Consider the following 23,757-nt stretch of genomic DNA (forward strand, 5'->3'; position numbering starts at 1 on the left):
AAAGATGTGCTCAACTACAATCCATTCCTCCATCATGGAAAACGGCCACAGTTGTACCAATTTACAAGAAGGGCGACAAAGAAGACCCAAAAAACTATAGGCCGATCACCCTTCTGGACTGTATTGGAAAAGTGTTTGGTTCTCTCGTGCTGAGAGAATTCAACAACTGGGCCAAAACGGCAGGCTGCCATGACTATCTTCAAACAGGCTTCAAAAAAGGACTGGGCACAGCAGCCAACATACTGATGCTCAGTGCGCTCAAAGGGAGAGTGTTGGATGGTGGACCGCGACTTTATCTAATCTTCATCGACCTCACCCAGGCGTTCGATAAAGTAGAGCGCCCGCGGCTCTGGCAGAAACTCGAAACCTGGGGTTGCCCCACCCCGATCCTGGAGCCGATCAAAGCACTGTATACCGGCACCACCATGTGAGTAAGATTAAACCAACATGGCCTCCTGTCCCCAGCGATTCCAACCGCCAGAGGGGTGAAACAGGGGTGCCCTTTGGCCCCAGCCCTATTTATCTCCTTCCTGGGGGACCTGCAAACAACGTTCCAAGATGTCCGCTGTTTCCCACCAAAGTTGGGCGACACCCACGTGAACAGAATCCTATACGCAGACGATCTGGTCCTTCTGGACCACACTCTTGTGGGCCTGCACCGTCAACTGAAGAAACTCTCGGAATACATGGCTGACAACAAATTGGAGATAAACGAAAAAAAGACAAAATTTATGATTCTGTCTACAAAACCAAAGAAGATGGAAAAAAACGCTCTGTTCTTGGAAAAGCAGCCGGTCGTAAAAGTCTCTGAATTTAGATACCTTGGAGTGACACTTGACTGCTCAAGAAATGAACTGGCAATGCAAGCCCACCTCAAAAGAACAACGAAAAAGCTGATTGCACAAGCCAAAGCCATCAACAGAAAATTTGGACGCTTCTCTCTAATTCCTGTTGTAGATTTCTACAAAAAAAAGGTTATTCCTACCTTGACCTACGGCACCAACGCCCTTCCAAATTTACCCACTATCGTGTGGCCGAGACTGGAAGCGATGTTTTGGAGAGGGACACTGGGTCTCCCTAATTCCACCTCGGAGACCGTCATAAGGAAGGAACTCAGCCTGCTATCACTCGGGGGAACAGTGAAATCTAGCATGCTCATGCTTTATTGCAAATCCAGAATTTCGTCTGATCCATCAATTTACAATCTAATCAAGAAAGAATGTGAAAACGGCAAAAGCAACATGCTAAACCGCTGGACAAAAACAAACCAGGCTCTGTTGGCTACCGCAGAGTGTGACGAAGAGACACTCGTCAGAAACCCCACAAAAACTAAAAAAAAACTGAAAGAAATCGACTGGATCCAAACCAGCGAGGCAGCTCTAAAGAATAAACTGACACAGCACCTCCCACCAAACATCAGAAGATTCAACGATTTACAACCGTACATTAAAAAGTTCCCTTCTAGACACGCTCGCGATTTAATAATGAGAGCGCGACTAAATCTCCTGTTAACCAACGAAATCTGAGCAATCAGAGGGCTTTCTCCATCGAACGAGTGCCGATTCTGCAAAACGCCGGGAGTAACAGTCGATTAGGCATTTGCTCTTAGTATGTCCCCGCACAGCCAGGATCCAAACATTCTACCTGACGAAGATCTTTTCGGAGCACATTTTAAGTGACTAGGACGTTGGTCCAGATTGATGGCCGGAGACAGACCTTCGTGGCAGCTGGCCACCTATAAAATGTTGGTCTATGTAAACACAGAACTTCAGTCGACCGTCCTCGGGTTAATTGGTCCGCCCAATAACCTTCGATGAGTTCCGGCCTCAATACTTCTCCCGATCTTATCACTGACGATTCTACTTGCTACTGTAGCTTCTCAATGAAAACAAAATGTTTTCTTTTCTTCTTTTGTAAAAATCTTATTGAATAAAACAATTAAAAAAAAAAAATTAAAAAAAATATTCCTTAACCCTAAATGTAGTCACTGACCTGTAAAACTATCAACAGTTAGAATACACCAACTGGTATCTAACTACATCTATAGTACTGCAATGCTGCTTTTGAAATGCAAAACAGTTGAAATACACCAACAGCTATATAAGTACTTCAGAAATACCTTTTAAAAAGAATACAACAGTACTTTTGAAAAGCAAAACAGTTAGAATACACCAACAGCTATCGAACTACTTCAAAAATACCCTTCATTACACTTCATCGCAAATACACCACCGCGATTCTTCTTATTCCAACACTGCTTGTAACAGCCAATATGCTTATTTGTGCACTGTAAACATTCCCTTAAGTACTGCACACTTCAAACAAACATACTGTCAAACTTCAACTCACATAAATGTAGTAGGTTTTAAAAAAATCCTGGATGGGTTTTATTACCCAATGGTTATGCAAACAGAAACGGCAACTGTGCAGAACACACAGTATTGTTATTTCAAACATAGTACTTGGAATGTACTGATTAGCAGGGTGTAAAAAGTACATGAGTAGGTGAGATTGTATACAATGAAACATTGTCAACTATCCTGACTAACATATTATACTGTGTTTTTTTACATAGAAAGAAGCAAAGATGGCTCCTTCATTACCATGTACAACAAACTCAACCTGTACCCCCAATGGTGCAGCAATCATAAGTACTGTTTCCACCATGTTACAAATACTGTATAGTGCCCTTACACAATCTATAATTTCTATACACATTATTTTAATGGTTGTGGCCAGTGGGCAGATTCTTGGGTGGATGGCCTACGGCCACAGCCACCACAACAGAATACGGCCATGCACCCAAGAATCTGGCCGCTGGCCACAACCACCACACCCCTGAACCTCCCAATTCAAATGACGCCTGCAGACATCGAAATGGACCGCCAACCCTATTTTTCACCTATGAAAACATCCCATGTCATCTATATTCCACTCCCCTACTACTCTAACTAAGCCCTCTTTCACTCACCAAATAACCCCTAAAACACCTGCCCGGCCTTTTTCAACCTACAAAAACAAACCCATATCATATTTTTTCCACTCTTCCCAGCCCCTCTTACCAACACCAAATGATCCAAAATGTGTTTTCTATTCTTTTTCCGTACTGATCCGTCCGCGGTCAGTTGAGGCTGTCCACGGATCCAACATGGCGGGTGTTTCCCAAAAATCTGACGCACCTCACTATCTTCACCATCCAGTCTGCGCCGGCGCGTCCGTTGTCCGTGGACATCACGCTGCCCTATGGGCCAATCAGAGGCCAGTCCGCGGCCTGAACCCAGATATCACTAATTCTTTTTGACCTACTTTTGGGCCATTTAAAATAAAAAAAAAAACCTGCTGGAAGGATTTGCACCAAATTTACAAAAGCACAACTTCGGGACCAAGCTGCCGTTCCTGCAACAAATTTGGTGAAAATCCAGCGGTTTGGGCTGTCGACGTGAGCACATTTGTTTTGTTCCATTACATCTATGTAAAAAACTGAAATGTTGGCTCCCCCCCCGGGCCCCTTGACGAAACCTCCACAACCCCATCAGACTCCCGTGCTGGTACAACCTACTCTCCGAGCACAAAGGACAAACGGTGCATCCTCAACCAAACTCGTTGAACTTGGCAGCATGGCTCCTGAAGTCATAGTTATTTACCCCAAGATGTATGGATATCTTAAAGGAATCAAGAAAACCTAACACAAAGCACTGTTACTTTGATAAGTGGAAAAGATGTGTTATTTGTTGCCAGAATAAACAAATCAACCCAATAGATTGTACTCCTTCCAATATTGTCACCTACATGCTCCACCTACTGGATGCAGGGTTGCTATTTAATTCACTCAAGGTACACCTGACGGCGCTGTCAGCCTACACCACCTCCCATAACAAGGTGTCATGGTGGAAAGTGCCAGTTGTCAAAGCCTTTATGGAAGGGGTGAAGAGACTCCACCCTCCAATTTCTAACCCACCACCAGGGTGGGATCTTAATGTGGTGCTTGCTAAACTCATGGGACCTCCCTTTGAACCCATGCATAAAGCTAGTCTCAAACACCTGACTTATAAAACGGCCTTCTTAGTAGCCATTACACCCATAAGCAGGGTCAGTGAAATTCAAGCTCTGTCAGTGCAGGATCCTTTCTTTACTGTCCGTAAGGATAAACTGGTTTTACGCACTCAGCTTAGGTTTTCACCTAAGTTCATTTCGAAATTCCATGTTGACCAGTCCATTGACCTTCCGGCCTTTTTCCAATAACTCAAAAGCTCTGCTGAGGTGAAACTGCACACACTAGATGTGAGGAGAGCGGTCCTCTACTACGTAGACAAGACCAGACCGCTAAGAAAGACAGATGAACTGTTTGTCTCCGTAGCTACAGGCAGAGCAGGAGATCGCATCTCTAAAGGTGCCATCTCTAAATGGATAGTCAAATGTATCCAGCTGTGTTACTCCCTTTCAGAAAACACTGCCTTTTACGCTAAGGGCACACTCTACAAGAGGTACTGGGGCCGCTCTTGCTTTCATTGCAAATGTACCCCTTGACACCATTTGCAAAGCAGCTTCATGGAGCTCTATTCACACCTTTACTCAGCACTTCTGCATTGACACTCATTCCAAGACGGATACTCAAGTGGGACAAGCGGTTCTAAGACATATGTTCGCTCATGACCCTTCTCACAACCCACCTTCTTCTAACACTGCTCGCTAATCTATTCCGCAAGCCTCAGAAGGGATACATTACTCACCGTAATCGTATTTCTGGTGCTTGTATCTGCTTAGATTCACATGCGCCAGCCCTTCCTCCCCTCTGAGAGAAGGCGCATGGATGCTTGTAGTCTTATCTGCTTGGATACTCTGTACTCGCGCTACTCCTCATGTCCGGAAAAATACAATCTGAGTGAACTACACGCATGAGGGATCATGGGTACAGCGGACGTCACACTAGGGATAGTATTACTGGCACACCCTAGTCCAACGCCCATTTTCGAGTTTCGAAAAAACAAACTGTAATACTCTGCAGCTTCCACTAGATGTCGGCCTAAGCACAGCATGTGAATCTAAGCTGATACAAGCATCAGAAATCTGATTATGGTGAATATATATATATCACAAAAAGAGGAAAGAAAACCACACTCTACGAGGCATTCAGCATCTCCCACGCTCTACCAAATCAAAGATCAAAAAACTTGTATCCAAAGTTAGAGGCAAGTTTATTGTATCAAAAAAAGAATATCAGCATACATAAAACAGACAGCGGCAGGATGCCATGGGGGAATCCTAAAACACAACACGTTTCGTGCTTGATCACGTATGGGGAACGAGGCTTGCAATCACAGTAAGAGTGCAGGCATAGTCCCTTTACTGTTTCACCCATCTCCACAGAATCACTCCTTGCATGGTAACCACGGCGGCCATATTGGAATGAATGAGGAACACATTAAGTGAAAAGCAACCTCGCAAATGACACCGTGATTAGTCAGCAGGAATTCCAATGATTAAGGAAATAGTAAGACCCAAAGTGGGGAAAAACAAAGAGGGAGGGACAAAACCAAGTTAAATTAACCTTTGGGACACCATCCATAATGGTTAGCCACGGGTACCCACAAGGAATAACAATAGGGTAGGATTTACACTAGCATGAAGTGCTAATGCAAATGTACTAATGCAATGACAGTGCACAAGTACATACATTTTCATAAAATGCTTGTACACATATACAGTTACAATAGCAATTTCTGGTACAGCCATGAGCATTATTGATGAGAAAGTGCAAGTGCATTTGTAAGCAGTTATCTCCAAATCTGCAGTACATATAACCCAAGTATAAGGTACAAAATACAATACCAATGTCTATACATAATGCAAGGAACTTGAGGCATTCGCTCATACTTGTAATAAAATGCTAATGCAAATATATTGATGCAATGGCAATATACATAAAAGGACATTTTCATAAGGTAGTCCGAATATACTAGAACAATGGGAAAGCCAATACAAACAGGTATATTATTGATAGTAAAGTGCAAGTGCATACATAAACAGTTATCTCCAGATCTACAGTACATATAGCCTATGGATAAAGTGCAAATGCAATACTGATGTAAACATCTAATGCAAGATAATTAAAGCATTCAATAGCATTGTTTATAAAGTGCTGATGCAGATATACCAATGTAGTGGCAATGCTCATAAAAGCATGTTGTCATAAAGTGGTAGTGCAAATATGCTAAAGCAATAATAATGCAAATACAAACACGTATATTATTGAGAATAAAGCGCAAGTGCATTCATGAGCAGTCATCTCCAAATCTATAGTACAGATATCCAAGGAGTAAAGTGCAAATGCAATCATGAACAATTATCACCAGAATTGAGTGAACTAAGACAGCACTACCTATGAAGTACAGAGAATGTCTACATGATATAGTGATCATGTAAACATGTCAGCATAACTGAACATGTTAATAATGTATTTAAAATGGCCTGTACCTGAGGTGATAATGCCCTTGGAAAAGTTCTCAATAAGTGACAATGAGCAATATGCTAATTCGACCATGTGGACAGTAAGTGGTGAATGTTAAGGAACAAAATAGGACAAGAAAAATACTACATCCTACAACTGTCATTAAATGACGTTCCCCAAATGTTTAAAGACTGAAGACAAGCATAGATCCAACAGATAGGATGTCTCATAAAATAGAAAGAAAACATTAAAAAGCAGCTCCAGGAATGGGATGTGTGCCATAAACACCAATTATAAATGTACTAATTTAGCAAATAGAAAAATATATAAATATCAAGAAAAGGAGGCTAAGATGTCATATACCCATACATGTATGCAGCTCCTAGTCAACATTGTGACCATTGGGATGTTTTGTGTCAAAGTCTTAGATGTACCTCGTTTCCAATTGTTGTAACTTCAAGGTTCGATCTACACCTCTTTGGTGGATAGGGACATGAGCCACTGCAAAGAATGTTAATAAGTGAAAGTCCTTTTCATGTTCTTGCTTGAAATGTTTGGCCATCGGATAGGTGGGGGCAGAGTTTTTAATAGCTCTGAGATGCTGAAGAATTCAGAGTTTCAGTTTACATGTAGTGCTCCCAACGTACCACTTATGCAAGGACATACACTACAAATGCAGCGTTGCAGAGAATGTTTGATCTCAAAAATAAGGTCCGTAATCGGATGCCTAAAGGATTTCAGTGTCTTAGCATGTGGACAGGCCTTACATTTTGAGCACTTGGTAAAGCCTATCAGTGAATCTGATAGCCAATTGGTCACAAAAGAGCTCTTGTCAGTGGGAGGCAAGTAACTAGAGACCAGTCTATCCCTTAATGATGGCACTCGCTTATAAGTCAATATAGGACGTTTAGGCAAAACAGGGCCTAGATCTTTATCAAGCGTAAGGACACGCCAATGTCTCTCAATTTTACAGATATCATATGAGGCATTATCAAATGTGACAATCGGGCGGGGATCATCATTGCTGATATTTTTGTCACTCCTCGTGCCATGCAAGAGTGTTTCCCTTGGAATTTCTCGTGCCTTTAGGAAAGCCATTTCAATGATTCTTTTATCATAACCTTGTTGCAAGAAGTCGGCAGCTGCCCAAGCACAGCACCGGTCATACTGGGAAGTATCTGTGCAATTATGGCAAAAGCAAATAAATTCATCATACGGATGCATTTCTTGCAGATGGCAGCTCGTAGCATGCAAGAGAAGGCCTGTGTTCGAGGGTTTTTTCTACAATGACGTATGAATACCCAGAATATATATCATTATTTTATTATTTTTTTCCACTGAAAAATCGCTCAGGAAATTCGCCAGTTATGGTAAACTAAGCAACCATAACGTGCGCTACCACCGTGCACTGCTAAGAGTAACACCCAGGACATGAAAGATGATATCACATTGATTACATCTCAGATACATATCTGGACCACTGGTTTTTGTTTACTGACATGATTAGGCTAGTTTTTAGTTTTTACTGACCATGAGAATTTCCAAAATGTAAAAGGTGCTATATATCTACACATTCACCTTTTTATATGTTCTAAAGTTACTTTCCTTAGAGTTTAATCTGAGCTCATATTGCATATACATGGGGCAATAAGCATACATCAAACACGCAATTAGTATACATGATGATTATCTCTAATGCTGTCATTTTTTGTTGCTGTTGTTTCTTATTTCTTACTTTAGTTTCGCTCTGTGACTCTAATTTGTATGCATTGTGCGTTTTTATATGCATTCTTTCTACTAACACAAGTGTGTGGCAAGTCTTTTCAATTGTTACCTATTTATTCCATGTTTAACATTACTCAAAACTCTCATAAGGTAGCATTTATTATTGTACTATCGGCAATTACCAGATTAAAAATGTTGTACTTCTATTGTGCATGCTGCAACCATTGCCTCTATGTAATGTATGATTCGGTTCCTCTATTAACAACACTAGAATATGTTTTGTTTACATGAGTACATTCTTTAAAACCCTTAACTGCCAAGGGATTTCCCCCCCTAGTGCCAAGCCCTTTTTGGGTGATTTTGCTATGTCTCCATTCAATCCCTTGTAACCTTTTTGTTACATGTGATATCACTGCCACATTTGGTCCCTTTTCTTCCCACATGTAGGCGGTCATAACACCACCAAGGGAACCTAGTTTGCTGTATGTGGGTGAGAGAAAATAACCAAAAAGGAAGCACATTTTGTGTTTTTTCTGAAAATATCAATAAAATGATCTACAAAGAAGCCCGTGTTCTCTTCCTTGCAAGAGCTAGGAACAAATCGTGTGCTGTGCTGAATTTGCCAATTTCCAGGCTTTCAGGAACAGGTTGAGTGGAAACCAAATAAACATAGGTTACCATCAGTTTTGTGAGAGGTATGCGATTTTGCATGTGGCATTCGGGCATGGGGTAAGGGGGTCTATACACCAGAATCATAGTGGGCTCAGCATTACTACGAATCTTGATGTTTCATTTCATTCCCCTCAATGCTTGGTATCTCAACCGCCCAAACATCAAGGTTTGACTTGTACATAAATGCCACTCCCCCCCCCCCCCCCCCCCCGGGGCAATATCCTGGTGTATCATACTGTATCCTTTAGGAATAGGAAGGGCCAAAGTGGGACCTGCTGAATCATAACTCCATGTCTCTGTTATGGCACAAATGTCCACATCGTCAATACAAATATAGGAGCCAACTTTGGGGCCATGCTTCAATAAGGATCTGGTATTAATTAATAATCTAATACGATCCCCTTGTAATCTGACATTTGTGGTATTCCCTTTGACTTGCTGAAACTCCACCAATTCATCAATCACAACCCCGGCTTTTGCCTGCATGATATTAGTATCATGCAGTAAGTGTTAGTTCTGAGCTTGCTCTCCTTTCGCAATAACCAGCCCCCCCCCTATCCATGGAGGGTGACTGTGCCACACCAAATCCTGCTGATGGTGCATCGACCCTGTTTAGATGCTGTAGGGTCTGCGTGCAATAACTTTCAATAGGTAGCAGATCGATACTTGAAGCCTTGGAATAATAGTGCTTCATTATATCTTCAGTACAAGCCTCCCCACTGGAAGACCATCTAGGGGCACTAAACGGAAGACTTACCCTTTGTGTTATAACCACAACAGTGCAGAGCACCACGGACTGCCACAGACGGCTAGTCCCTCTTGCTGGCGCTCTCGCACCTGATGTCCCCCAGCAAACTACAATACTAAAGGGATTTGTAGTTTGCTCATATGCTGTGTTTGCAAGCAACGTAAAAGCATAGCCCACCTTGCAGCACGGTAGAAATGAGGAATGAATAACTACCGAAGATAGAATGGCTAAACAACGAAATACAAATGGTAAAAGCTCGAGTTTTAAAAACTGTCCTTTTTAAAACGAAGTCCTGAGCACACTATCAGCAGTTTTACTACTATCAATAAAATAGAATGATTATTTAAAAAAATACAAATCACGCATACACTTGCATTCAAATAACAGCAGATTTAAAATGGAACTACATTTCAATTAACCCAACTGGAATTGTCGGCTTCCATACATCTCAATCTATAAAGCTTATAGTAAGTTAAATAGCCAATTTCAACCGATCTCTTCAACAAGAGACCAGTCTGATAAAAACAAAGCAAACATGCCACAAAAACACCTGAAGAAATCCCTTAACATTGACCCTTCTCGTCATTCACACCTACGCCTCCCTTGTTCATAACGCCTTTCTAAATCTTTCAACTTTTGACTTCACCTCAATCTACTTCTATCCCAATTAAATCCATGGCTAATCCTGGGACCGCCCTTATGATCTAAACACCCCAGTGGACGTAACCCAGCAGGCCCCAGACCTGCACTCACCAGCATCAGTCATTTCCCTCCTTTGCCTCAACCAATGATGGATAGATTTTAGGAGGCCATCCTAGCTATAGTGAACAGGGAACTCTGAGAGGTTAGTCAAAACCCAATCAAGATGGCAGTCGAAGCAGTCGAGGCTTAGTCTCAGGAGAGTGAGAGTGGGGTCAGGGGCCCACAATGAGCACACAGGGTATAGCACACAATAATTCAATTTAGATACCAAGTATACAACAGTTATTATATGCCTTTGGACATTCTGAAAAATTAATCTAATGGGTACTATATCACACTTGAATCTGACACAAATATATACATTCACCATAGGTTCATAAATCACTTATACATCAAGCAGGTAAGTACATCAAATGCAATAAATGGTGGAACCAGGCCACAAGTTAATGCCCTAACTTAAGCAGTCCGAACACTAAAAAGAATGGGGCCTTGTTCCCAAACGTCAAGAGCCATAATGTTTCTCCCCTGAAAGGAGTCTCTGCAGATAAATTGCAATTCACTTGTGCTGGTTACGGCTCAAAGAAGTTATTCAACAATTTAAGTAAGTTAAGTGAATGTGTTCTTATATTTGAGGTTACTGTACCCACCTTTGACTACCAAAAAGGGAAGTGGATTGGAATGCTGGAGACAAAGGGTTTTGTTCCCAATGTTATCCTATAGAAGAAAGGGGGGACAGATGCACTGCGTTTACTTACCCCCCTGACTCTTTTTCCAGAGGTCATTGTGGATCGTCTGGGGGTCGCTGCAGGCTCCATCTTCCGCCATCGGTTTCTGGTGAGTGTTGCCAGGGGTTGCGTGTTTGAGGATTCTTTGAGTCCGGTGCAACTGCACAATGCAACCTCTAGTGATGAAGAAAAAATTCAAGAAAAGCCAATGCAGGCTGCCGCATGACGCTTTGCAGGTTGGAGAAAGGCAAGTTCCAATGACGGCCTCAGCACAAAGGTGACGACGGGCATCCTTCCAGTCGGAGCCCCAGAAGCTGCTCCATATCAGGATGCCTTGATGCTGGGATGCTGAAGCTCAGGGAAAAGGCTGCTTGTGGTATGAGCTGGCGACCACCGACATTCCATGCTTGAACGGTGACACTTCTAGCGAGGTAGGCCACTGAGAGAGCTGGTCAGTCCACCGTACAGTTAAAGGACACTTGCGAAGGCTCGGAAGGGCAGAATCCTCAAGAAGGCGTCAAGACTAGTTGGTCCCACTAGTCCAAGGGCTAGGGCACTGGTCAGGGACTTCAGAGATCAGGTAGTTGCAAAGGGCTTCACCAGTCCGGACACAGGAAGGGATGCTGGGCCACTTTGCCTCTTGGCTCCAACAATGATCTAAAGAAATGGCTGCAGAGGTCCAAGTCCAAGCCCACCAATGGTGAGGATCTGCACCATTCAAACGGCCAGTAGTGGCCTTCTCCACACCTGGACGTTCTGGCACTACAGACAGTCCCACCCCCTTCCTTGCCCACACACAAAGGCATCACTAGCCCACAAAAGCAGCATCTTTCTTGGGCAAGTTCCTGGCCTGGCAAGGCAGGAGAGAAGGCCAAACCACAATATGTCCAAAGAAGCAAGCGCAAATCGTGTGGCACATCCATTTTAGGGCCATACCCATGTTTAATAACCATATGCGGTGAACGGGAATATCGACAATAAAAAATAATGCAAAAATGGTAAAAATGTATCTTCTACAACTAACTCTTCTCCAGGCACATATAAAAGTAACCAAAAATCCCAATTGTAAAAAGCTAGGGTGAAAAAAGTATCCCAATTGCACTGCACTGAAAGGTGCTGTGTGCAATGTTAAAAAGTACAAGAATTCAAAAGTGAAACGCAGTTTCTCAGTACTGATAATCTGATGGACTAATCGGTTTCCCCAGAATAACGAGCAAAAGGAAGTGAAGCTGAAGACTTTGTTTTCCTTCAAAATGTCAGATTGGGTTAAAAAATCGAGCAAAAGAGGGCATCCATAGAAACTATGGAGGGAAAGTTACGAAAAGAGAAATCTTTCCTCACACAACCTATCCTCCCAACACTGCCTTTCTTTACTGAGCCTTGCGCAGTAAGGCCCACATTGAAGAAGGGAGCTATACAAGACCACTTTACCTAGTAAGCTGAAAAAGCTTACAAATCAAGGCAAACCACTAAATTGAAAATGGCCTCAATTTCAAGAGCACAGATTTTGTTTTGGAAACCGTTCCCTCTCAAGTTCCAGTACTCCTCCAGCATGTTTTCTTGACTTGTTCAGAGAGATGTAGTCTTAAAAAACATTCTCTTTACCTCACACTCTTGGCAGCAGACTAGTGTCCCCTTTCCTCTAAAAGTGGATATTTCTAATCTCGGACATGTGGCAAACCAGAAGGAGCCGACCAATTGCTGCTATTTTTTTATTAAAAGAAAAACTCTGATCTAGCCCTACCGCTATGAGGGAAGTTCCACTTAAGAAAACTTAACAAAAAGGAGGAGGCTGGAGCAATAACCTCTGTTTGACTTCTGCCTGAACCAACACTTGGATCTCTTCTCCAAGAAGCAGGTTTTAAAAGTTTGTCAAAGTTCATCAGTGCTTTGCAGTACAGTCCTCAGCCTCTCTGCAGGTTCTGTATACCATGGTTCTCATTCTTAAGAACTATTTCATATGGTTTCCTTTTCCTCAGGAAAGGCAAGGTTTTCCTTATACAACTACATCACTTCTCACTTGGGGCTTGAACGTGTCCTTGTCTTAACAAACAATGTAATCCTCCAGGTTCTCTCTGTCCCCAGTTCTGTTTTCAAGGTTTCTTGTTTCCAGCACTCCCCAAAGTCCTCAGGCCCTCCATCAGGCTTGTTTTAGCAGGACCTAGTTATGTGGTCTGCCCATTTTGGGTTTTCCGGGCTCTTGTAATGCTTGTGGCTTCTCCAGCCTTGAGTGTCAATGTCTTTCAGGTTCCCAGGGCTTCCCAAAGCCCTCTCGTCCTCGGATAGGCTTCCTTTGTCTCCATTTGGGTTTATCTGGTTCTTTGTGGCCTTCCCAGCCTACAACCACACGGTTCGCTCCTCTCCACAGCGTTTTCTTTTTTCGGAAGTGTTCACTTACCGTCCACTGTTCAGCTCGGTAGCTAATGCACCACTCAAATGGAGCTCAGGGATTAGATCGCTGCACTGCACGCTCGGCTCTGTCTGTTACCGGGCCCCAGGCCCACCACGGCTTCTGTGTGGCTGTGCCACCAGGTAAAATGGTTGCTCTTCCGTCTTAATCTCCTTCTTTAACCCTGGCCTCTTTGCTGGTCAGGACGCCAGCCTTCCAGCGCTCGGCTTTTTGCTCGCTCTCCATGCCACTGTGCCTCTGTGGTCTAGTGTGGCTCCACCCCTCCACGATGTCTTCTCGTCAGAGGCTCCTCTTTGTGTAGGATTCTCTCCTCCGAATAGAAGTTTCTCTCCTCTCCATTCAAAGTTCCTTGTGGTGTTATGTACTTCATGACAAACAAAAGGCAGGGTTCGAAATTGGGGGAAGCTGGGAGCTATTTAGTAGCTGCTTATAGCACGGTAAAGTCTGGTTAGCTTGTAACCAACAGCTACCAAGATCGGAGCAACTTTTGGCTCCTAGGGCCAACTTGTGCTTTCCAAACATGTAAATGTGACATTAACTTTGAGTATTTGAGATTTTTAATAAAGAAGGAGAACACATTGAAGATGCATTTAAACACAATGGTTCAAACAAAATGGATAAAACGTTAAAGGAGCATTTCCAGTAGCTCCTGCTCATCGAATCTCAATTTCGAACCCTGAAAAGGGGTGTGCCGTTCTTCTTAGACTGACATTCAGGCGAGTCCAGCATTACCTGAAGCCAAAGATATTCGGTAAATCTAAATCGGGGTTAACAGTATTTCTGTTTCCCGTGTAGGCAGATTATGTACTCTGCACTGGGAGTTTATTATCAGAATGGGAGTCCTTGTCCCCAAGAGGGGAGTCACTCCCAGTAAGGTCCCACTTGCCCAGACCACTAGGGATGGTCTTGCTTAGTGGACTTACCGTCCTAGCTTCAAAGGGGTTGGCTCCCCGCTGAGGAGAAGGGACGAATTGTCCAGATTCATCAAAGACCCTATTGAGGAAGATTTGCCCTTTGGTTTCCCCACATATTTGATCTTCCTTGCCTTGAATCCAAATGTCACAGCAGAACGACTCGCAAAGAGCAGAAGCCCCATTGCCTGGATTGCATAGAATTGTCATCCTAGGAATATAAAGGGTACACTTTTTTTTTAAACTTATTTTTTATTAGCAGCCCCCTGTTCACCCCCTTACCCCTGATGCACCCCACCATTTCATAAAGTGCATTATGTTCCTAATGCTCTGGATTGCCCATGCGCTATACAGTACAGCAAGCAAGCTTACATTCTTGAATAGCGAATGTTAATCATACCCTTCATCTTAACTAATATATACTCATACCGCAGCTTGCATCATTCTTGACGATCATGGATCGGTTTCAGAAGTGGCTGGGGTTGCCCTGCCGCTATTAGGTTGTTGGATCAAGAATTGTGTGTACGCATCCCACATACTTTTGTCATTGCACCGACCTCGAGTTGGGTGACCTCCACCCTTTTTCCATATCGATACAATACATTATGTCAGCCCTCCATTGTGAGATTTTTGGGGCTCTGTTTCCCCCATCCCCCACATCATTGCCACCCGTCTTTTAGCTAGTATGAGTAGTAGACCGGCCAGTTTCCTAGTACACCTGGGATCCTCCTTAGTGTAACCCCATCAATGGATCTAGGACCAACGTCTGGCCTGTAATGCCACTGTATAAAGGGTACACTTTCTATTCCTGCCTTTCTAAATAGATGAAAGCTTTGCAAGATCCCTGGATCCCCAGAAATTATGGTTTTGATCTCATAATTATACATTTTTCAGCACTTATGCTTCAATTAAATAGGCTAACACACTACGAATTGTACATGGTCAGGGGAAAAGAACGCTTCCACACGGGGAAAATATTTACTGTAAAACGGATTGCTTTTAAGTTGTATTTACCGCATTTGGTGATTAAGGCGGTGATTAAGGCAAATTATGAACTAAAAAAGATAAGATCCCAGAAGTGATTTTCTGAGTTGTGTGGTGCACGTTCAATATGTCTCACAATTCCTAATTTCCTAGCGAGACATCCTGGTCTCTTGTGCTGTTCAGACTCTTATATTGATATCCTCTTACACTGCTATATTCATGATTTATTTGCTAAGGAAATAATGTGCCTAATACCGAAAATATGTATCGTGCCCATAGGAAACAAAGCCCTATATCAGCGTTTTGACAAGTTTACCAAATACAGTTTAAAAATTGGCAGTGACACATGTGCCAAACTAATATGTATTGGTCATTGATTTTCACACAAGCCATCATTGCAACATGGCTGCCTTAACTAATGCACTACTCCTGATTTCTCCAGCTCATATCTGATCACGTTTATAACCATATGTAAGAAGAAATACTTTCTAGTCAAAAGGGAAATTCACAAAGAGCTATATTCTAAATGTATGTCATAGGAGATGACCATACTGCCATCAAGCCTTTTATTTTTTCTGTTTTTCACAGCGCGGGGACACCCCGTGACCATGGCAATATCCTGCCTCTGAAAGAAAGACAACTTGCTCATGTAATTTTAATGCCACATCAGTGCATTCTAAGAAATCCTATACAAAATGGCAGACCGCAAAACCATATTTCTATATTTGTTTATCCAATTGTGTTAAATAAAATTTGATGACAATTCTTTTTGCAAACGTTTAACACATTTGTCGAGGGGGAAAGGTCCTTCTTCCACCCACGGTGCTCATGAACAAGAAACGGTGAAAGTTCCTCCTTGAAATCCTATTTCCTTCATTCACCGTCCCATTAACGTCCTCACTTTTCTCTCATTCTCCCTGCTCCCTTCTTTCATTCACTGTCCTAGGGAAATTGTTCCTTATATTGTTTTGATGGTTTGTCATGTTTTGCATTATGCTTCCATTTATTCAATGTACTTAGTTGTTGTAATGTAAAGCGCTTTGGAGTAAAGCGCTCTATAAATTCAATAAATAAATAAAATACATAAAATAAATAAGTGTGTATTCCGAACAGTTCTGTACACCTAATCCTAAATGTAACAAAAATATGACGTAAAAAATGGATTCAAATCAAGCTATTAGTTGACACAACACGGTCTTCCGTCCGTACTGCAGTGGGTTCTTTTTTGCATAAACAGTTAATTGTGGTTTTCTCATGTTCTTTTGGTTAAGCACATGTTGTATTGAATCACTAGTGTGCTGACTGGAAACCGGTCCTGTGGGCATCAGAAATGCAAAGCTGCTGTTGGTTATTCACAATAATTAACGGATTAGCAAATGGTTACAGAAGATTAAATAATTTTAGCAGCTTTCTGTAAGACTAGTACATGTTACCTAAAGAAAAATGTATTTGATGTAAAATTACACACCATTTTATTCATTTTTAAGATATGCATTATGTGTCAAGAACTATCGCGACTTACATTTTCTGGTAAATCCACAAAGTAAGCAAAATGAATCATGGCAAACAGTTTGCCACTATAATAGTAAGACATTATCATATTTCGCTCTACAAGCTCACGTTTCTCCTTAACTTAAATGCAAGCATTACTTTTCTGTTTGCGCATACTGTTAAGAATAGTTCATTCTTTGAAGCCTCTCTTACTTGTGATGTATTGGTATGCAATTTCAGTCTTACTGAATTCTACTATTAGATTGTTTATTTTTAAGTTTTGGATGATGTTTGGCAATAGCTGCTTGTGGCAATTTTATCGGAGCACCTAATGCGAGAGATTGAATGGACTAAGTGCTGTATTGTGTTGGGTGCATATCCTTCCTCGAGTAGTCCATTGCAAGTGCGTGTTTTTTTAAGATGGCGGCAGATTAATTGTTTTTGGGGAGTTGCTATCTCCTGCACCATATTCCTGAACTGTTATTTCCTACTGCCCCTTAATCACACCCTACCCAGCTTCTACTGTGGTGAAACCCGTCCACCTGCTGGCTTCCCTGTGACAGTATGCCTGGAGCTGTACCTTCCATGCTCCACAGGTAAGAGGGTGTCATGGAGCAAACTCCAGTTAGTTAACTCTCATGTTGTGTGTGTTTGTGTGCGTGCATATGAGCATTCATGAATTTGCGTGACTGTCAGTGATTGGTTTCTTGCATATGCATTAGTTGTGTAAGCGTGTGCCAGTCTCTCTACGTGTCTGTGTTGCTGCTTGTATTGTTGGGTTTGTCAGTGTAAATAGGCAGGAGGTTGCCTGTCTATTTTTGCATGTGTGCTTGTGATTGGAGTACTTGGCTTATAACGAAAACACCTAGCGTATAGTGGTAATACTTGTCATATTATGGGCATACCACAGCATGTTACTGACATTTAATGGCGAAAAATAGGCACATTGGCTGACAAAATCTTGCATATAACGGGAGTACGTGGGCATTTTATTGGATTTATTCCATGCTATAGGAAGAGAAAACATTCTTTGTTATTGGGCGGTTTCACCATTCCCCCTTGTTTTATTGCTTGCAAGGATGTGTATGGCCTCAGGCCACAACCTGAGCCTGCAAGTACCGGGCAGTGCAGGGACTTAGCTAACTGATGAGTATGTGCCGCCAGACTTGCATTCATGTGCTATCCCCTTTCATGGCTCTGGTTAAAAGCAGACTCTGGCTCACAATTCACCTTTAGAGTAAGATGGTCTTAAAGAATACTCCCCTAATTTCAGGGTTTGAAATTGAGATTCGATAAGGAGGAGCTAAAAACAGCTCCTGGGTGTCTGGCATCACACTGTAGGCAGGAGCTACCGCAGGGCAACCTGGAGCTGCTAGAGATGGTCCTTCAACTTTTTGTCCATTTTGTATGAACTATTGTGTTTAAATGTGTATTAGATGTGTTCTAATTTATCTTTATTAACATTCCCAAATACTCGACGTTAATGTCACATGTACATGTTTGGAAGTTAAATGGCTCCCAGCTCCCCTCAATTTCGAACCCTGTAATAGTAAACTTATTTTGCATGTGATTTCAGCTCTTGATATTGAAGTACAAACTGGTGTCTTAAAGCTTGGCTGAAAAGAAATCAACCAGCCACCTTAAATCCCTCACTTATCATAAACAGCTTCTGGTGTGTTTTTATAAATGTGCACTTGTTCTTGACTTGCTAGTCACTTCTACGTAAATGTGTTCACCACTTGAAAGAAACACTTTTTAGTACTTGCGTTTACTTTATTATGATGTTGCCAGTTTGATTATTATATTTTAATGCATATTTCAATTCAATGTTGCAACCCCCTTTCTTTTTCACATGTACTTTTAAATGCTATGGGTCTTGCAAAAAGGGTATTTTAAACAATTCAGGTTTTCTACTTTTACAGGGAAGCCAAGACCAGCTGAAAGAGGTTTGGGAGGAAACGGATGGACTTGATCCAAATGATTTTGACCCCAAAACATTTTTCAAGTTACATGGTAAGAGATGCTTTAATGCATTTTGAATATATGTATTTTCATTTATTACATCAAGCTTATAACATTTGTAAGTGTGGTGTGTAAAAAGCTGTCTTTCTTTAGAAGTTTGTTAGTGGCTGACCAAATATATTTTTTTGGTGCTCTTTGGGGCCAGGTCTGCACTAGATGAATAACCCAATAAATGAATATTGCAAAGATTGCAATAGCGATTTTGGAATTTGTTACGGTTAAGCTGGACTCCCCATAAAACGGGCACTTTTTTGGGATGCTTATAACCTAGGCACTGTTCAAAGAATATCATGAACCTTTACCAACAAAATCCAAACTGGCTAATGGATTGTTCCTAAGCGTTTCAGGGTTGTGGGCAATCTTATGTGTTCCTTTGAAATGTACCATAGGTGTGACGGGGCTTGTCTCCCGTCCCTGTCAAGGGGCTGAGGGAGCCTGACCCCCTAGAATCCCCTATCGTATTACAGATAGCGTCACTTATTTGGAGATGGGTAGACTTTTCCATGGGGCCAGGCACGGTGCAGCCTCTAACCAAGAATTCCTCTGGGGTAGTGCAACACAGGAGGATCCCATAGGAGGGAGAAACCCTCTTAAAAGAAGTGATGCTAAACCAGGTTATGGGCCCTTTAAGAACCCGGGTCACTTGATGGTTCCCTGTTGTAAAAACTTTGTGTCATTCCTTAGCCGAGATCCGGTCGTGTAATGATGCTTTGGGTGATCATGCCTTTCCCCTTCATATATTAATGGCCACTCGTGGAGGAAAAGCAAAGGATTAGCGAGACCGCATTTACAAACCAGTGGTCAAGAACGTAATGATACGCCATGGCTGAGCTTTCTATATAAATTGAACAGAAAGAGAAGACTGCGATGAAGGAGTAGACTAGTGGAAGTCTTGGTAGCAGGAGCAGCATATACACATACGGAATATTTCAAGGTTCAATACTGTAATCTGGCAGACAATGCAATACCCACCTACGGCGAGACCGGCAATGGGAAAACACAACCACTAGACCTTAGAAAGCCAATACAAGCAAGTAAAAGTGTGAAAAGGGTCAGAGAAGGATGCGTGGGTCCAGGCAATCTGCCGACTGTTGGGAGAGGAGAGGCCTTGGGTGCAGGGAGTGAGAGACTGCCCTCCCTTCTTTATCCCAAAGCCGCAGACCGGACCTGGGGATCAAGCAGCAGGATACCACAACCGTTAACGCACTGAATCGTGATACTACCAGACCCAAGGCAGGAGGTACGCACAGGAGGTCACAGCCAGGAGTGTCAAGGTCCGGCGTCCAACCCCACTGAGCCTGCAGGTGAACAGTTGTAGTAAGAGAGCCCTTTGGTCAAACTGGAATCTCGGAAGAGAGGCCTACCTCAACTAAATTGAGAGGTGACCCAAAAGAAAAGAACCATCATTGGTCAAGCTACTAAACACGTACTGATCTTGAAATCCAAGGTGATCGCAGCGCTGTTTGGTCACCCCTCTCCATAACACCGTAGAGGAGTTATCGTCTTGCTTAATTCTTCCGAGATGCCTGGAGTGAATAAGGGTACCGCAAGAGTAATAATCTGTCTGGACTAGTGTCTTTAAAAATCATTAACAGAATACCACCAGAGTCCCCTCTGATACCAGAAAGGTGACCCTAAGCGTTGGAACATCGCCGCGTCCCTAGATAGTATAGGCCCTCCCAAAACGATATACATGGTGGGAGCACAGTAACAGCATCATCCTATTCACATCGTAACCAGGCACGTGCCCCAGACATGCCCGATTACAAACAAACCAAGTGAGTGCACATCAGACAAACTGCAATTCAAATGTACTCTCACACTCTTCTTCGTCTCAGTACAACCTCGGCCTCCAGAATACGAGAATCGAGTAGTTGAATGCAGAAAAGAACATTTGCAAGTCTTATGGTTCCAAGAGCTGAGGCAGAAACGGTGAAGAAATCTCCAACCCAAGGTATTTGGGGAGATGTAAAGTCCAGGTGCGGGCGGGAACCTAACCAAGAAATACACCATAGTGGAGATCACTTTTGATCTCGAGTGCTTGGCCAATACCATAAGGAGGTAATACTTGGACTGGTGAAAGATCCACTACTATGAAAATCCTTGTTGTCCCAGATATACTGAAAAATGTATAATTCAGAGATCAAAACCACATATAGTTTTCAGTTGGTTTGCCTTGGAACCATTTCCATTGAACAATTGTTTTCTAAACAAGAACATTTTGAATCTCACTTTGTGTCAAGCCTTTTGGTTTCGTCACAAGGAGCACCATCTGTCTCTGCGAGGAGTGTGCAAGGAAGGGGGGGGGGGCGGGAGTCCTTCCAGGTTTATCTGAACTTTGTTTTGAGACTTTTCCTTTATCCCGATAAACTGTCCATTTTGCTAGGTGGAGGGAGTCATCCCCCTTGGAGCACAGGGTTACATTTATGTTGTTTTTTGCTGAACCGTTGGGGATAACAGGATTTTGACAAGGACAGTCTATTTTAAAGCCTCAACTGACCGACTGCCCCAGTTTCTTTTTGTTAGGTAGGCAAACCACCTTAGAATAGGGATAGATAGACGTTTTCTTGTTTGTAACAATACAGTATTATAGAACCTGACTTCTCTTGGTTAGTCTCCTGCTCCCTTGAACTCCACCCACCAACGTGCTGGAGAGTGTGCCCCACCCAGCCACTCACCTGCTTGGATGGTGGCGCAGGGCCTGCAGCTGAGAGCAGGGAGACCAGACGCCGGAGCACTGCAAGCAGACTGCCAGGTAGCCGGGCCGGGTGTGCTGGCCCACTGTGGCAGCAACAGCCCACAAGACACTGGGTGGGTAAGCAACATGTATACCCCCCCCCCCGAAAAGTCTGCGCCTGAAGGCAGCGGATGCAGCTCCTCACCTGGAGGAGGTGGAGGGGCGGAGTCAGCAAAGCGACTGCCAGGGTGTGGCAGTGAAGTGAATGCAGCAACTTGGAGCAGAGCGCCAGCAGATATTGTCTGCTGGAGCCGGCGCTTAAGGAGAACCACCATTATACCACTAGGGATATCTACTCGTAATCAGTAGCTGACAGGGATCTATGTGATCACTACACGACTGAAAATGATGCTAATGGAAATTCAGAATGCAAAAATGCAGGTGCACCGTAATGACCTAGATTTCGAGGGGATTGGGTCCTCCGACGTATTCCATATCTATGACAGTAATCACCACAGCTGTGCTGCTTCGGAAAATCTTTCTGCGTCCTGCGTCGATGATGTCAATATGCCATCCACGAAGACCTCAGACGGCCAACGTCACCGGATGTTATAAGTAGGACGTACGACGCCCCTAGCCTCAGTTCTGTTTTTTCCGCGAACGTGTTCGCTTTGGAGATCTCGGCGGCCTAGACTCTTTGGAGTTTCTGTTTCGGTTCTTCGAACCTGTTAGCTTTGTGAAGTATACTAAGTCGGGATGTCTTCCTCTTCTTCCATCCTGCGTCCGGGCTTCAAGAAGTGTGGGGACTACAGGTCCAAGATGTCGGTGACGGACTTGCACAACGCCTGCCTCTGGTGCTTCGGGGAGGCCCACGACACGGATGATTGTGTCGACTGCCAGTCGCTTAGGTCCAAGGCCTTTCGGGATCGTAAGAAAAAGCTGTTGGTCGGTAAGGTGTCCAAGCCCCGAAAGGCGAGGTCCACTGGGCTTTCGACGGACGATTCGAGGGGTGACTCTCCGCATCGTAGTCGTAAGTCTAGGGGGTCTCGGTCCCGGAGTGGGTCCCGTCACTCCTCTGCCTCTTCGAGGCACTCCCGGAAGCGCCGTCATCGGTCGCCTTCCCTGTCCTCATCCGAGGACTCCACCCGTCGGCGGGTTTCTTATCCCACCAAGCGTTCCTCTCCGGAGGAATGGGCTTCCTTCGGGAAGAAAATGTTGGCGATTCTTGAATCGCAGGGCTCCGGTCCGACCATACTAGAGACACCGCTAGTGCCCCTTTGGGCTCGGGTGGTCGGCACGATTCGCGGGAGAGGTCCCGCTCGGACAAGGGGAATCGTTCTAGTCATGCCCGTTCCAGGTTCCGGTCCTCGACGCCCTGGAGACCGTGTGCACCTGTGAAGTCTTCGAAGAAGACGTCGACGCCGGTGGCGCCAAGGTAGTCGACGGACTCTCTCGAGGTTCCACCTCCGAGGAAGTCATCAACGCGATCGGCGCCCAGGCTGTCGGAGGACACGCTCGTGGCTCTGCCCTCGAGGCCTGTGTCGACACCGTCGATGCTGTCTGTGCCACGCTCGACGTCGACGCCTTTCGAGGCTATGGTGTCGGAGGTAACCCGTCGCACGGGGGAACCCCCTAGAAAGGCTCTGGCCAAGGCAAACCATGTCTTTCTCCCTTATTCAATGCCCACTTTCCAGCCTATGGAGTATATTTCCGAGGTGGAAGAGGGTTCTGAAGATGGGTTAGTTCCTGACACGGTACCAGATGAGATTCTTTCTGGTCATAGCCAGATTGAGGACTTGCGTCAGTCACTGCATGACGCCAGTGGTCTGGACACCTCTCCGGAGGTGGAGTTCTGTATGCCTGAGCCTGGCACCCATGCTGAGTCATCGTACCGGCGCATTATGTCGAGGGTCACGGACTCCTTGGGGTGGTTGGCGCCCCCAGTTGATTTTGTGCAGGATGACCTGACGGATATCCTCGACCAAGGTCCACTCACTGACCCGATACTGCCATTCCATATGGCTCTGCAAAGAAGGGTGGCAGCGGCTTGGACTGCTCCGGAGAGTCTCCCGGCAGTGGTCAAGTCGTTGCCGCGAAAATACCGCCCAGCCAGTAGCGACCCCTGCTACTTGACCACGCTCCCCACTCTGGAGAGTTTGGTGGTGCAGGCGGCTACGGTCCCAGCAAAGCAGGCGTCGTATCCTGCCATCCCTCCTGATAGGGATGACAAGTGTTTTGACGG

The 23,757-nt window shown here is 44.0% G+C and overlaps 1 protein-coding gene across 3 annotated transcripts in view; it reads left to right on the forward strand.

Moving 5' to 3' along the window:
- NUCB2 (nucleobindin 2) overlaps positions 1 to 23,757 on the forward strand; it is a 680,179-nt gene that overhangs the window by 278,419 nt on the left and 378,003 nt on the right. For all 3 annotated transcript variants that reach the window (XM_069623774.1, XM_069623775.1, XM_069623773.1), the window contains exon 7: positions 18,739 to 18,829. In XM_069623774.1, the coding sequence (XP_069479875.1) occupies positions 18,739 to 18,829 (91 nt within the window). The remainder of the gene's footprint in view (positions 1 to 18,738; positions 18,830 to 23,757) is intronic.

The sequence above is a fragment of the Ambystoma mexicanum genome, chromosome 11, assembly GCF_040938575.1.
Source record: "Ambystoma mexicanum isolate Mex_15411 chromosome 11, UKY_AmexF1_1, whole genome shotgun sequence".
Classification (NCBI taxonomy): domain Eukaryota; kingdom Metazoa; phylum Chordata; class Amphibia; order Caudata; family Ambystomatidae; genus Ambystoma; species Ambystoma mexicanum.